Raw genomic sequence first — 13,157 nt, 5'->3', positions numbered from 1 at the left:
GAATTATAGAATCTTGGTTATGGAACAGAATTTTAACTCTTAAGATTTTATTTGGGAACTCATATCCAGTGAGCAGCTCTCAAGGTCACACAGCATAGCGCACCTGAGAAGAGGTGACCCGAAACCCAGATACAAATTGACATCAGCTACAATCAAGGAGTAAATAAAATTATCTTATCATTATTTTCCAGTCCTAGACTATTGTACTTTTCACCAACCTTGCTCAGGTCAATACCTATAAAAGCAATAAAGTTCAAAGGAAAGGACTCTATTTGAGTTTCTTATGTTTTCCCCCCGAGCATCTATCATGACTTGTAGAGAGCCGGGATGAAGAGTAAGGGCTCCTAAAATACTTACTGATTGTTTGAGATATTTATAGGTCTATGGCTTATAGAAACTCCCCATGAGAAAACATGTAGAACTAGTGCCAAATGAAGGTGATAGTTTGGCATCAATAGGCTAACATGATGTCTCTTCTGATATCATGGAGTCATGCTTTCATCATGTGCTGCCATAATGATGATGATGTGCTAGTCATGAATAACAATGGGACAAAAATTACTTCTGCAACAGTCATAACCTGGAGCAGGGAAACAGCTTAAGAGAAACCTGGGAAAACTTGTGTGAACCAGTGTAGAGTGAAATGAGTAGAAGACAGGAGAACAATTTACACAATAACAGTAACAACTGAGGACAAATGACCTGAACTCTGAGTTGCAATGTATTGGTGTGCCATAATTTGTAGAATATGCTAAATTTGAAGAGGAAAAAAAATCATAGCTAACATTTATATAATGTTTTAACAAAGCCCTTTAATATGTTTTCTCATCTGCTCCTTACAACAATCATATTCTCTTCACTTTACAGATGAGGAAACTAAGATAGAGAGGAGTCAATTAGATTGCCCAAGGTCACACAGCTACCAAGTGTTTGAGTTGGAACTTGAACTCAGTTCTTCCTGACTCTAACACTTACCAATGACACCATATTTTTCTGTCTTTGGCTTTGGAAACATTTCACAAACTGATCTCTTTCTGCCTTTTAAATCTTACAATAACTCCTTTCCTCATACTCTTAAATTCAGTGATACCGGTCATCTTCTTGTTGTTCCCACAAATATGGTCCCCCAAATCCATGACCTTTTGCTGTCTCTCACCATGTTGGGGACTTTTACTGTCCTCATCTCTGCCCCTTGGCCTCTCTGGATTCTATTATGTCTTAACTAAAATCCCATCTTCTTCAAGAAGTCCTCCTTAATGTTAATGCCTTTTCCCTGATTTTCTCTCCAATTTATCCCGTACTCATATTGTTCATTATTTGTCTCCCCATTTGACAATGACCTACTGGAGAAGAGAGTCTTTGCTCCTATATCCCCAGAACTTAACACAATACAGTAGGCACTTAAAAAAACTTTCACTGACTTGACTTACCTAGAGTATAAATTGAGACTGTTTGACAGAACTCATCGCTGATCTTTTGTATAAATTGATATCACATAGCAGGTCCTTAATAAAGTTTGACTCTAAAACTATAGACTGTCCTAAATAAAAGGAATCTTAAAAGTCATCTGTTTGAAGAAACAGAGACAAGTGACTTGAATGAAGTCATCTTTCTTGAGCATTGGAACTGAGAATCAAACACAGGCATCTAGTCATACAACTTATGTTTCTTCTTTTAAAAAAAAGTTTAATAAACAAAAATCTATTTCCTCTCCCTTGACCCCAACCTATTGAAAAAAATGCTCCTAAGAACTGTGCAGTCCGGCAAAATAAATTCCTCTATTGACTATGTTAAAAAAAAATCTTATTCTGTATAATGAATCATTACTTCTGTCAAAAGGTAGATAGTATGGCTCATCATAAATTCTCTAGATTCATGGATGGTTATTGTTTTGAACACAGTTCAGGTCATTTTTCTTTTTATTGTTATTGTATATTCTTGGCCCTTCTACTCATTTCGCTCTGCATCGATTCATACCAATCTTCCCAGGTTTCTCTTAAGTTGTCTCTATCACTTCCTTTGGTACAATTATATTTCATTTTATTTATATACCATAATTTGTCTAGCCATTCCACTGTAGATTCTAGTCTTTGAAACTATAAAAAGAACCACTCTGAATAGTTTTTTGTAGTTATGGGCCTTGTTCCTCTTTCTTTGGCCTTTTTGGGAGTTTAAACGTAGGGGTATTTTTTGGATTAAAGTATCTTATGCTCTTTTGGAGATCTACTTCCAAATAGTTTTCAAGAATTCTCAGCTTCATCAGTGTCTTCACAGACCTCTTTACCTTCAGACTTCCTTTTCTGGCATTCTTTGCCATTCTAATAGGTGTGAGGTAGAATCTCCCAGTTGCTTTGTACTTCTCCAATAGCAATCTGCAGAATTTTTTTCATCCAATTATAGAATGTTTAGATTTCTACCTTAGAAAACTGTTGAATGATATCCTTTGATCTTTTATCAATTGGGGAAACCTGCTAGTCTTGCTGTGACCCTAGGATATCTGTATTTCTGATTCCCAGACTAACAAAGCCTTCCTATGCTGGATGGTGGTGTGTATGTAAGGTAGCAGGTACCTCTAGAGGCAATAATCAATGAAGCTGATCTTTTATTAATAGGAATATGGTAGGCAAAATTTTTTGGTTTTATTTTATTTCATTTATTATAGTTGCCACAGTAATGTAGAATCAATATTCAGTCAGAGATTAAGGCACCAGATCACAACATTATTTGGTCTTGTAGCCATCTGGGATATTTCTTAATAGGAAGCAGTTGAGATATTGTACCCCAAATAGCATATATGCTGCCTTTTTTTCCCAACTGCAATATTTGTTGGGTTTTCCCCTCCATTTTTTGGATGGGATATTTTACTGATATTGAGTTTTTGAGAATTCAGAAGTAAATCCTAAAAAATATTTGCTGATCAAGTAGTTCCCAAAAAAGGGATTTGAGAAGGCTCCTTCCAGTCTTCTCCCTTAGTCTTTTATAGAGATAGGAAGTCCATGGATGTGTAAATTTGCATTTTTTCAGATTTTCTTAATGTACTGGTAAGTTTGTCTAATTGTTTATGTATGTATATGTTTGTGTGTGTGTGTGTGTGTGTGTGTGTATTCTTTGTCATAGGGGGTTTTCCTTGGAAGTTGGATAAAATGGGAATATTTAATATTAATTTATTTTAATTAATTTAAATTATATTATATGATAAATGTAATTTATACATTATATCTATATAAATGGGAAAATTTAGGTAATGCAAAAATAAGATATCAATAAAAATTTGTTTTTAAAAATAGAAAATGTTTTCCAAAAGATGTAACTTGTTACTCCTTGGAACTAGCCTGATCTAATCACTGACATCAATATCCTAAAGGAAAATTCAAAATCAAGGTTAACCTTGTGTAGGTGACAGAACTTTTTCATAACAGAGCCTATCTTTCTTGGCTCAAATGTTTACATTTTTTCTAGTTTTTTTGGCACAGGTCTGCAGATAGGACACAGTGCATGTAGAAACACAAACAAACATGATCTTTGCAAAGGTGGCCCCGCCTTTACTGTCAAACACATGACCGTTAGCCCCATCTCTTGCAATGCCCCAGGTGCCTCTTCTTTGTAGCTGGCAGGATCTTGGGGATTTGTCTTTGGCTGCCCATCCTGTTCCCTGCTGTTCTCTTCCATCTGCCTAACCGGAAATGGGCCCCATCTGATCGGTCCCCTTCTCATCCAACTGGAGAGAGTGCCCTCTGCTTGGCCTCTCTCCCACCTGGTATTCAGAGCCAATTCTAGGAGCCCAGAGCAGGTGGTGCTTCCTCAGCCAGTTACCTTAGGTAGGACCAATTACTGGAAAGTGAAGGGTCTAGAGAGATGGAAGGAGCATCTGTTACTGCAGTGAACTTGGCCATGAAAAGAGTCAAGGGACCAAAGGAGAAACTAATTCATGCTGGTGATGCCTTCCCTGGGGTACTCTCTCTTATTGCTGCTCTCCCCTTATTGCTCTGGTACTTGTTGGTTTAATTCCAGTATCGGTCTTGAGCTAGAACTGTGAAAGTGGGATGCGATGGAAACCTGCAGTTTTTATCCATTAGAAAGAAAACCAGTTTTTTCCTCACTTCATATATCTATATTTTTTGGACATATTTGTAGAATTAGACTAGTGCTTACAGTTGTCAATTTCTCAAAACATCTGGCTCTAATCAGAAGTTCTTATTCTGGTGTCCATAAGTGTGTGTGTGTGTGTGTGTGTGTGTGTGTGTGTGTGTGTGTCTGTGTCTATGTATGTATATATGCATATATGTGTATGTATATAGTTTAATATATATAAATAAAATCCATTTATATATTTATATACTCATTAAAATATATAGATTCATAATTATTTTTATCTAATGGGTTTTCTTTTTAGTCTTTCCTATTTCATTTTATGTATTTTACAATATTTTTCTGGTAAGGAATCTATAGACCTTGATAGCCTGCAGGGGGTGGGGATGGTCTGTGACACATCAAAAAGGTTAAGAACCCCCATATCTGTTTCCCTTCTCTTCAAGTTTCATGTAATAGGCTCCATTTTCTTTCCCCCCACCCTCCTTGCTATCTTCTACACCTAAAAAAGAAACAAAGAAATACAGAATCCTTGTATCATATAAAGGGCAGCTAGATGACTCAGTGAATAGAGTGCCAAGTCAAGAGTCAGGAAGAATCATCTTCCTGAGTTCAAACCTAGTCTCAAATACTAGCTGTGTGACCCTGGGCAAGTCATTTAACACTGTTAACCCCAGTTTGGTCTTTTTTGTAAAATGACCTGGAGAAGGAAACAGAAAACCATTTCACTATCTTTGCCAAGAAAATCCAAAATGGGGTCAAAAAGAGTCAGATACAAGTGAAAAATGACTACATAACAACAAAAGTGTCATATATACATGGCGAAATAAATTCACACATGGACCAAGTCAGAAAATGTGTTTATTAACTTGAAAATTGGTCAGCATATGTCTGTCACGAGATAGGCAATGTTCATTAGTCTCTGAAGTCAAAGTTGGTCATTTAGTTGATTAGAATTTTTAAGGTTTTTAGAATTGTTCATTTTTATAATATCAATGTTATAGTATAAATTGTTCTCTTGGTTCTGCCCATTTTACTTTGCAATATTTAATACAAGATTACCTAGGACTTTCTGAACCCATCACTTTTTGATTTCTTATAGCCAATGGATTCTATTACATCATTTATCAAAATTTGTTTACCATTTCCTCAATTGAAGAACATTTCTTTCATTTCCAATTGCTAAATTAAAGGAGATGCTAGAAATATGTTTGCATATATAAGATCTTTTCTTTTTCATTTTTTTTTTTTGGAAAACCCTAATAGCTATATATGTTGTATTTTAGTTTTATTTATTTTGCTAAATATTTCCCAGTTACATTTTACTCTAGTTCAGGCTGAACTCCTTTGCAAGCTGCTTACTGCAGGTTCAGAGTTTGGAACTTATGCCTTATACCAATGTAATCACAAATTCATATCAAAAACATGAAAAAACCCTGAACTAGGAGCCATAGGTACAAGGTAGCAACTGGAGTGACTTTAATAGCATGGGCTCATAGGTTCTTGGAGTTAAGAGTTGGATGGTTTATCAGAGGTGATTGTGTCCAACCTTTCATTTTTAGATCTTTCTAATATCCTCATGGAAGCCAGAATAAATGAAGCAGGCTATATTGTTCAATTATTTCGGTCATCCCTGACTCTGATCCTTTTTAGTGTTTTCTTGGCAAAGAGTTTGAGTGGTTTGCCATTCCTTCTTTAGCTCATTTTACAGATGAGAAAACCGAGGCAACAGTTACATGACTTTCCCAGGTCACATTTGAATTCAGATCTCTCTGACTCCACTTTGGGTACTCTATCTACTGTGTCCCTTAGCTGCCATTTACCTGCATTGTTAACTGGTCTTATTTTGAAAATGCTTAACATACTTGCGAATAACTTTAAATATCTGTAAAGCTCAGACCTTGATCTCTAAACCTCATTCCACATCTTGTTCAAAAGATGGAATCCCCCAGTAGGGAGTCCTATTTGGACTGTGTCTCCTTAGTCATTCTTAGTGCCCCTCGGCTTTATCTCCTTCCCCCATTTGAACAACCTGCAGCTTGGTTCTGTATTCCCTTAGGACCAGATTCTACTGTATTCTAAGATGGTGATGATGGTGGTGGTGGTGGTGGTGGTGATACTAGTACTAATAATACTATCAATTGTGTAGTGATTTAAGGTTTACAAAACAGTTTACACATATTATCTCATTGAGATTAGAAAATTGGACAAATTCCTTGTACTAGTGTGCTAATGAGCTATAGAATCCCCCTCAGGGTCTCCCATCTGCTTATTAGAAACACAGGGACATCATGGCATGGATCATTTGGAGACAATAAATGATTTTTTTCAATATTTATAATGCATTATTTTAACTTATAATTAAGTAAAATAAACCAGATGAGCTGCTTGTATAGAGTCTTGCTAGCATATACAAGTTTGACTCTTCTAAAAGCTTTCTTCTAAAAAAAAAAATCACAATAAATAGTTCTTCTCCATAGTGAAGTTATGGCTCCCTGTACTGCAGTCATATGATACAATGCTTCAACTGTATTACATGGTTCAATAGTCCTTTAGGAGGTTAGTCTGGGAATTTAAGCATCATAATTTTCTATGAGAAAATTAATTTTGAATTTAAGAAAAGAGCTCATTTTTTAAACTCCATCCCTCAGTGCAGAGCTTTCCCTGTCAATGAACTGGAGCTCCATAACCTAGTCTTGGAGAGTTTTGGAAAGGGTTTAGTGACTTTCCAAAGCCACACAGCCATTATCTGACAGAGGCAACTCTTTGATGTACATCCTCTTCACTATGAGGTCCATTGGCTTTGCCTTTATTCTTTTAATTAAATGGAATTATAGAGCATATGAAAGTATCTGGTGAAAGTCTAAAGAGAAAGGGAGGTATATATAAGTAAAGGTCTACAATGACCATAGAAAGATACAAGATGAAGAAAACTGTATGTGTGTGTGTGGGGGGGGGGGGTAGATTCTGCGCTAGTTCTGAGATCTTGGACCAATGTTTCCTTGTGCCTCAGTTTCTTCATTTGTAAAATTTTGGTGGGGAGTGATTGGATGTTCCTGAAGAAGGCTAAATTTGCTCTTGGGGGCCCATTCCCAGTAACTGGGGTTTCTCTCTCTATTTGTCCTTCCCTTCTCTTTTCCTACTTGCCCAATGACTTTAGTCTCTACATTTTATACTACTCTGTCCTGGGGCACTAGCTCTTATTCATAGGTGTTAATGGGAAGATATCCACGGCCAGGTATTTACATTTCAGAGACAATGACTTAACTGAAAGTCTTAACTGAAAGTCCTAATTGAGGGCTGGGATTTGGCAAGCCTGCTACTCCACCTTTGCCTAGGGCTGGCCAGGGTGGAGGTGTTGAGAATGGCTTCCTTCTACCCAAAGTAGGTGGAGCCAAAGGGAACAGCATGTTATTGTGTTCCCTCTTTTGGCAGATCAGTAATGGGGGGTGGGGTGGGGGTGAGGCATGGACTGGAAGAATAACAATTATAGATCATACTGCAGGGACTTAACTTATATTAACACAATAGATGGTGGGCACCTTGGATAGGCAACCCTTGATTGTTGAGTTATTTATTTGTTTTATGATGCTTTGTCTCTCTCATAGGGTGGGCATGAGATTTTTGATGCTAAAGGATCTGACCCTTTCTCTTTCAGCTGTCCCTTTTCCTCCAAGTCACCGACTCACAGCAAAGGAAGTGTTTGATAACGATGGCAAACCTCGGGTGGATATCTTGAAGGCACATCTCATGAAGGAGGGACGACTGGAAGAAAGTGTTGCTTTGAGAATAATAACAGAGGGTGCTTCAATTCTTCGACAGGAAAAAAATTTACTGGACATCGATGCTCCAGTCACAGGTAAATCCCACAGATGTAGGCTTGTCCACTACCCATTCATATCTTATACATGAGATTCCAAAGATCAGACCCATAATGTTTTTCTATCTCTATCTCTATCTCTATCTCTATCTCTATCTCTATCTCTATCTCTATCTCTATCTCTATCTCTATCTCTATCTCTATCTCTAGTTCTATCTCTATCTCTATCTCTATCTCTATCTCTCTATCATCTATCTATCTATCTATCTATATATATAAATAAAATCATGCATTTTAGTGATTTTTCAAATAAACTTGTTGGAGGAAGAAATTGTATTAGAGAATATATATTTTCATTTATAAGAAAGATTATTTATTAATGAAGAGAATCAATGACTCATGGAAATAAAGGATGGATAGTAGAGCCGTAAGGATCACTCTAAGCAATCAGTAATCCTCAAATGATAATTATTCATAGGATATGTCTTCCATTGGTTTTTTTTTTTGAGAGAATTTGTGACATTTATATGCACATTTTTGCTTTTTTTATCATGTGTGTTTGTTGGTTAATTGAGTCTGAGCTTCTTTGAGAAGTACCATGATGGAGGACAGAGAACTTGAAACAATGAAGATCTCAGCTCAAAGTCTACCCTAACATATGTTGATGGTATGGTCCTGGGAGTGTCACTTGACATGTTCTAAGGAGCCCTCAATGACTATAAGTTGTGGAGGAAGTGCTGATCTGTAGTAAAAGTAGTTTTATTACTTGATGTTTCTCTGTGTCAATGACATCAACATGTCCAATTTCTGGTTTTTAGAGCCCTGTTTCCCCAGTCAAAAATTATAACACTGCCATTAAACTCTGTTATTGGTATATGGAACCAACTGATAGTCATTTGTTCTTTGATCCAAGGCTTCTAGAGAACTTGCTGATTGGAATGTTTAACATAGATGAAAATAAATATTTATTTTCTTTTCCCTTTCTGATTGAGTCACCAAAATGTTGAGAAGTAAATTTTTGATAAAACCTAAAGAAAAAAGAAAAGAATAATCCCTGGGAGACTTTTTTCTGTAAAAATTTTTTTCCTTGCTTAAACTAGATCAATTATGCATTATAACTCAATTTTGGTTTCCCACTTGCTTCTGTGATCATTGCTTCTCATTGTTATTTTACTGGTTCCTCTTCTTACCTTCACCTTTCCTCGTCAAGCGTAGGATCCACTTCCTTCTTCATTTAATGCACTTAGCATTGTATTAGGTATAAAAGGTGCTTCATAAATATTTGTTTCTTTCCAACTATTCCCTCTTATCTTCTATCTCTGCTTTCTTTCTTGGCAAACTCATCCATTTCCATGACTACAATTATCTCCTTTTCTAGTGTGTCTCCTAAATTTATATTTCCAATCTCAAACTCTCCCAAGATCCTGTCCCATACTTCCAACCACTTAGTCTTTGCCTTACTGATTGTCCTAACAGTGCCACCAGCCTAGTTTGTCCAAAATGAAACTCATCTTCCTCCAAATCTAGCTTGCCTATTTCTGTAGCTGTTGCTACCATTCTCTTAGTCAATTAAGTTGAAACTTTGGAATCACTTTTAATCATTCTCTCCTTGACCATTTGTTAATTTATAAGCTGTTAGTCTTTCTATTTTATTTTTTTTAGGGCTATGTTTTGTTTTACTGTTGCAGTATCATTCATAGTCCTGCTGTGTAGTCTCTCAGCCACCACCCTTGATCAAACCCTCATTATCTTTCACTCAGACTATTGTAAAAGCCTCCTAACTGGTTTTGCAACTTTAAATGTCTTCCTTTTTCACTTCAACCTTCATATGATTGCCAAAGTAATCTTTAAAATTATATATACTTATGAATTTTAATTATTGGTAGTAATAATTATTAGTAATGGTAATTACCATTATATATATATATATACATATATATAACCTTTAAGGCACTACATAAATATCAGTTGTTATTGTTATTAGTGTTATTACTGTGGATTCTTGTTGCCTAAATTACAAATCTCTTTATTTCCCTCATCTCATTATAATCAATTTTCCCAGTCTTTTTTTTTAAGACTGTTGCCCTTCTCTGCTTTCTAGATTCCAATCAGATTTTGACAGTTCCCTGCTCCTATCTTTCACTTTCCCTTATATCTCTGCCTCCTGACGCCATCTTCATCCTTCATCAACAAATTCAGGTGTTATCTCCTCTATGGATTCTGAGGACGTAGAACTAGACAGAATTGTAAAAATTACTCAGTCCTATTCCTTTATTTTAGAGATTAGGAAACTGACATGAAGAGAGATTAAAGAATCATTTATTCAGCATCACATAGCAAATAATAGATCTGAAATGTGAACTCATACTAATCCGCTTCAAAATTCAATTACTGGAAAAAAATTTTTTTTTAATTCAATTACTGGAGCATTTAGGTAGTACAGTGGATAGAACACTGGCCCCGAGGATCTGAGTTCAAATATGACCTCAGACAGTTAATGATTACCTAGCTGTGTGACCTTGGGCAAGTCATTTAACCCCATTGCCTTAATAAAAAAATAAAAAAAAATTCAATTACTGCTGTATTATAGCTGCCTCTTCCAAGAGTTTACCCTTTCTCCCACTTCCCAACTAATGTTGATTTTTCTGTCTTGGCTCTCTCACACTGTTTTGTTTGTCCCCTCTTATATACTTATTCACATTTTAGTCCACAAATCCACAAACATTTTTAAATCACCTGGATGCTATGTTAAGCTCTGAAGGTCCAAAGAAAAGCAAAAGAGAGTATTTTTTTAAATCAAAGTTATTAATATACTTGTGTAATCTCTAAAACTATAACTTTTTTCCAGGAAATTATTTTGTCATTTTTCCTTTTTGCATTTATTTTATAAAATTGGGTGTCGATCATAGTAAGTCCTTTAAATGTTTGTTGTATTGAATTAGATTGCCTTCTCTTTATATCCAATTATTCTTCTCCTAGTATCTATGAAACTGTTCTACGGAGATAGTTTTCCATGAAGTTTCTGATGCTACCCTCTGTGACCCTGGGCAGTTGCCTCTTAACTTCAGTTTACTCATTTGTAAAATTAAGGGATTGGATTACATTGCCTCTCAGGTCCCTTCCATCTCTTAAATCTACATATAACAAATACAGCCACTGATTCCATTTTTTTTCCAGGAAGAAAAAGATGATTTGAGTTTTCTGGGTCTCAATTGCTTCAATCATGAAGGGAGGAGAGTTTATATGATTTTGAATGTATCTTCCTGTCCTGAGTTTTGTGATGTCGCTAAGCAGCTTGGTGGTTCAGTGGATAAAGCAATAGTCCTTAAGTCTAGAGTTCAAATCTAACCTGATACTTTATTAGCTGTGTAGCCCTGAACAAGTCACTTAATCTCTCTCAGTCTTGGTTCCCTAAGGTAAAATACAAAGGATAATAGCATCTATTTCAAAGTTTTTATGAAGATTAAATGGGTTGATACTTTTAAATCACTTTGAAAACTCTAAAGTATTATATAGATGTTAGTTTTTATTATTATTGTTACAATCATTATAATTAAAATAATATCATTATTAAATGATATCACTATTATTAAAATGATATCATTATATAAGATGCCATTTGTAATGTTCAAATTACTGGAACCATAATTACCTGGTTCATAAGATCTGTATTTAACTTTTTCATCTGTGAGGTAGAAACATGAATTGTTATTCTCATCTCTATCCCGAAAATAAATATAACATTTTATTAAAATTCTTAAAAGAGAATTAAAAAAATTTCGAGGTTTATTGAATAACATAACAAAAATAAAATTCACTCTCAAATAGTGAAGATACTTTGATAATGTCTATAAAGTCATTATTTTTTCACATGTGATTATTAATTTTTAAAAGGGTTCTGTTATGTATACTTGACTTAATAATCTTAACTGAAAACAGAAATCCATATAAATCAATTTGGAAGAGTTTCTCAATCTTTGCTATTACCTTTTTTTTCCCTTTTGACTATCCAGGATTTATGTACAATTCTAATTATATATATACATATATATATATATACATATATATATGTATATATATATATGTATATATATATATTTATATATTGACATTTTGCTGCTAGATAGTAGGCTAGGGAGGCACTGGACCTGTTATTTCATTCAGATAAAAAAACTCCCAAATGAGGAAACTACCTTTGCAATTGTTGGACAGCATGTAGTCTTTCAGTAACCTAGCCAGGGTCACATTACAAGGACAGAACCAAAGTTGTTGGCCTGGAGCCCAAATTTTCCTGGCTCTGGCTCTGAGGCCACTCTTTGTCTATTCAATACCTTGCCACAAGGTATCAATAATAAATATGATAATCAAATACACACAGAAAATAAATGGTGATGTTCTGACTTAAAAGAACAGATATAGACAGTGTCTTGGAAAACCATCAGACTAAAACCTAGAGCAGAAAACACTTCCCAGAGTCACTAGACTGGAAATTTTCAGTGGAAGATACACCTTCTTTGTACTCCTCAGAGATAAAATCCTATTACTCGGAGGGGGGGGAAGCATTATAGCAGTTTTCAATTATAAAGTAATATACACAGATGTACAATGGAACTGCCCAAACTGGTACCCTGGTCAGCTTAGGGCTACCGGAGCACCTGATCCATGAGTTTCCATCATAAAAGCATAGGTTCCAGTCCTTACCCCATTGACAGATTTAGGGGTTGTCAGAACATCCTTAGGTAACTTGTACCTCCAAGTGGTTCTGGTGACCAACTATTGGGTATGTTTAGATGGAATCCTCATTCAGCTCAGGATCAGACTAGATGACTTTTGAAGTCTCTTCTGTAATACCATGATTTTTTTTTTTTGGAAGGGGGGAGAGGAGTTCCCAGTATGACAAATCCCTCCATCTTACATACATAAATTTTTAGAGTACATAGAATTTAAATGACTTATTCAGGTATTCAGTTGCTTTTTAGTCATGTCCAACTCTTTGCAACTCTTTATTTTTTTTTTTTTTGGAAGATACTGGGGTGGTTTGTCATTTCTTTTTCCAGTTCATTTTACAGCTAAAGAAACTAAGGTAGACAGAGTAAAGTGACTTGCTCAGGGTCTCACAGGTAGCTAGTAAGTGTCTGAGGCTTTATTTGAACTCAGGAAATGAATCTGAGTCCAGGTCCAGCATTCTCTCCATCCCATCCTACTTACCTCCCTAAGTGTGTCAGAGATGGGACAGAATTTGAGCCCA

At 35.6% G+C, this 13,157-nt stretch overlaps 1 protein-coding gene across 1 annotated transcript in view; it reads left to right on the top strand.

Annotated features, from left to right (window-relative positions):
• Positions 1-13,157, top strand: part of PPP3CA (protein phosphatase 3 catalytic subunit alpha) — a 353,655-nt gene that overhangs the window by 161,284 nt on the left and 179,214 nt on the right. Inside the window, 1 exon segment of the mRNA XM_074228106.1 lies at positions 7,748-7,948. Within this exon segment, the coding sequence (XP_074084207.1) occupies positions 7,748-7,948 (201 nt within the window).

Source organism: Macrotis lagotis, chromosome 3 (genome assembly GCF_037893015.1).
Source record: "Macrotis lagotis isolate mMagLag1 chromosome 3, bilby.v1.9.chrom.fasta, whole genome shotgun sequence".
NCBI classification, from domain to species: domain Eukaryota; kingdom Metazoa; phylum Chordata; class Mammalia; order Peramelemorphia; family Peramelidae; genus Macrotis; species Macrotis lagotis.
This window is presented reverse-complemented; position numbering and strand designations above follow the sequence as displayed.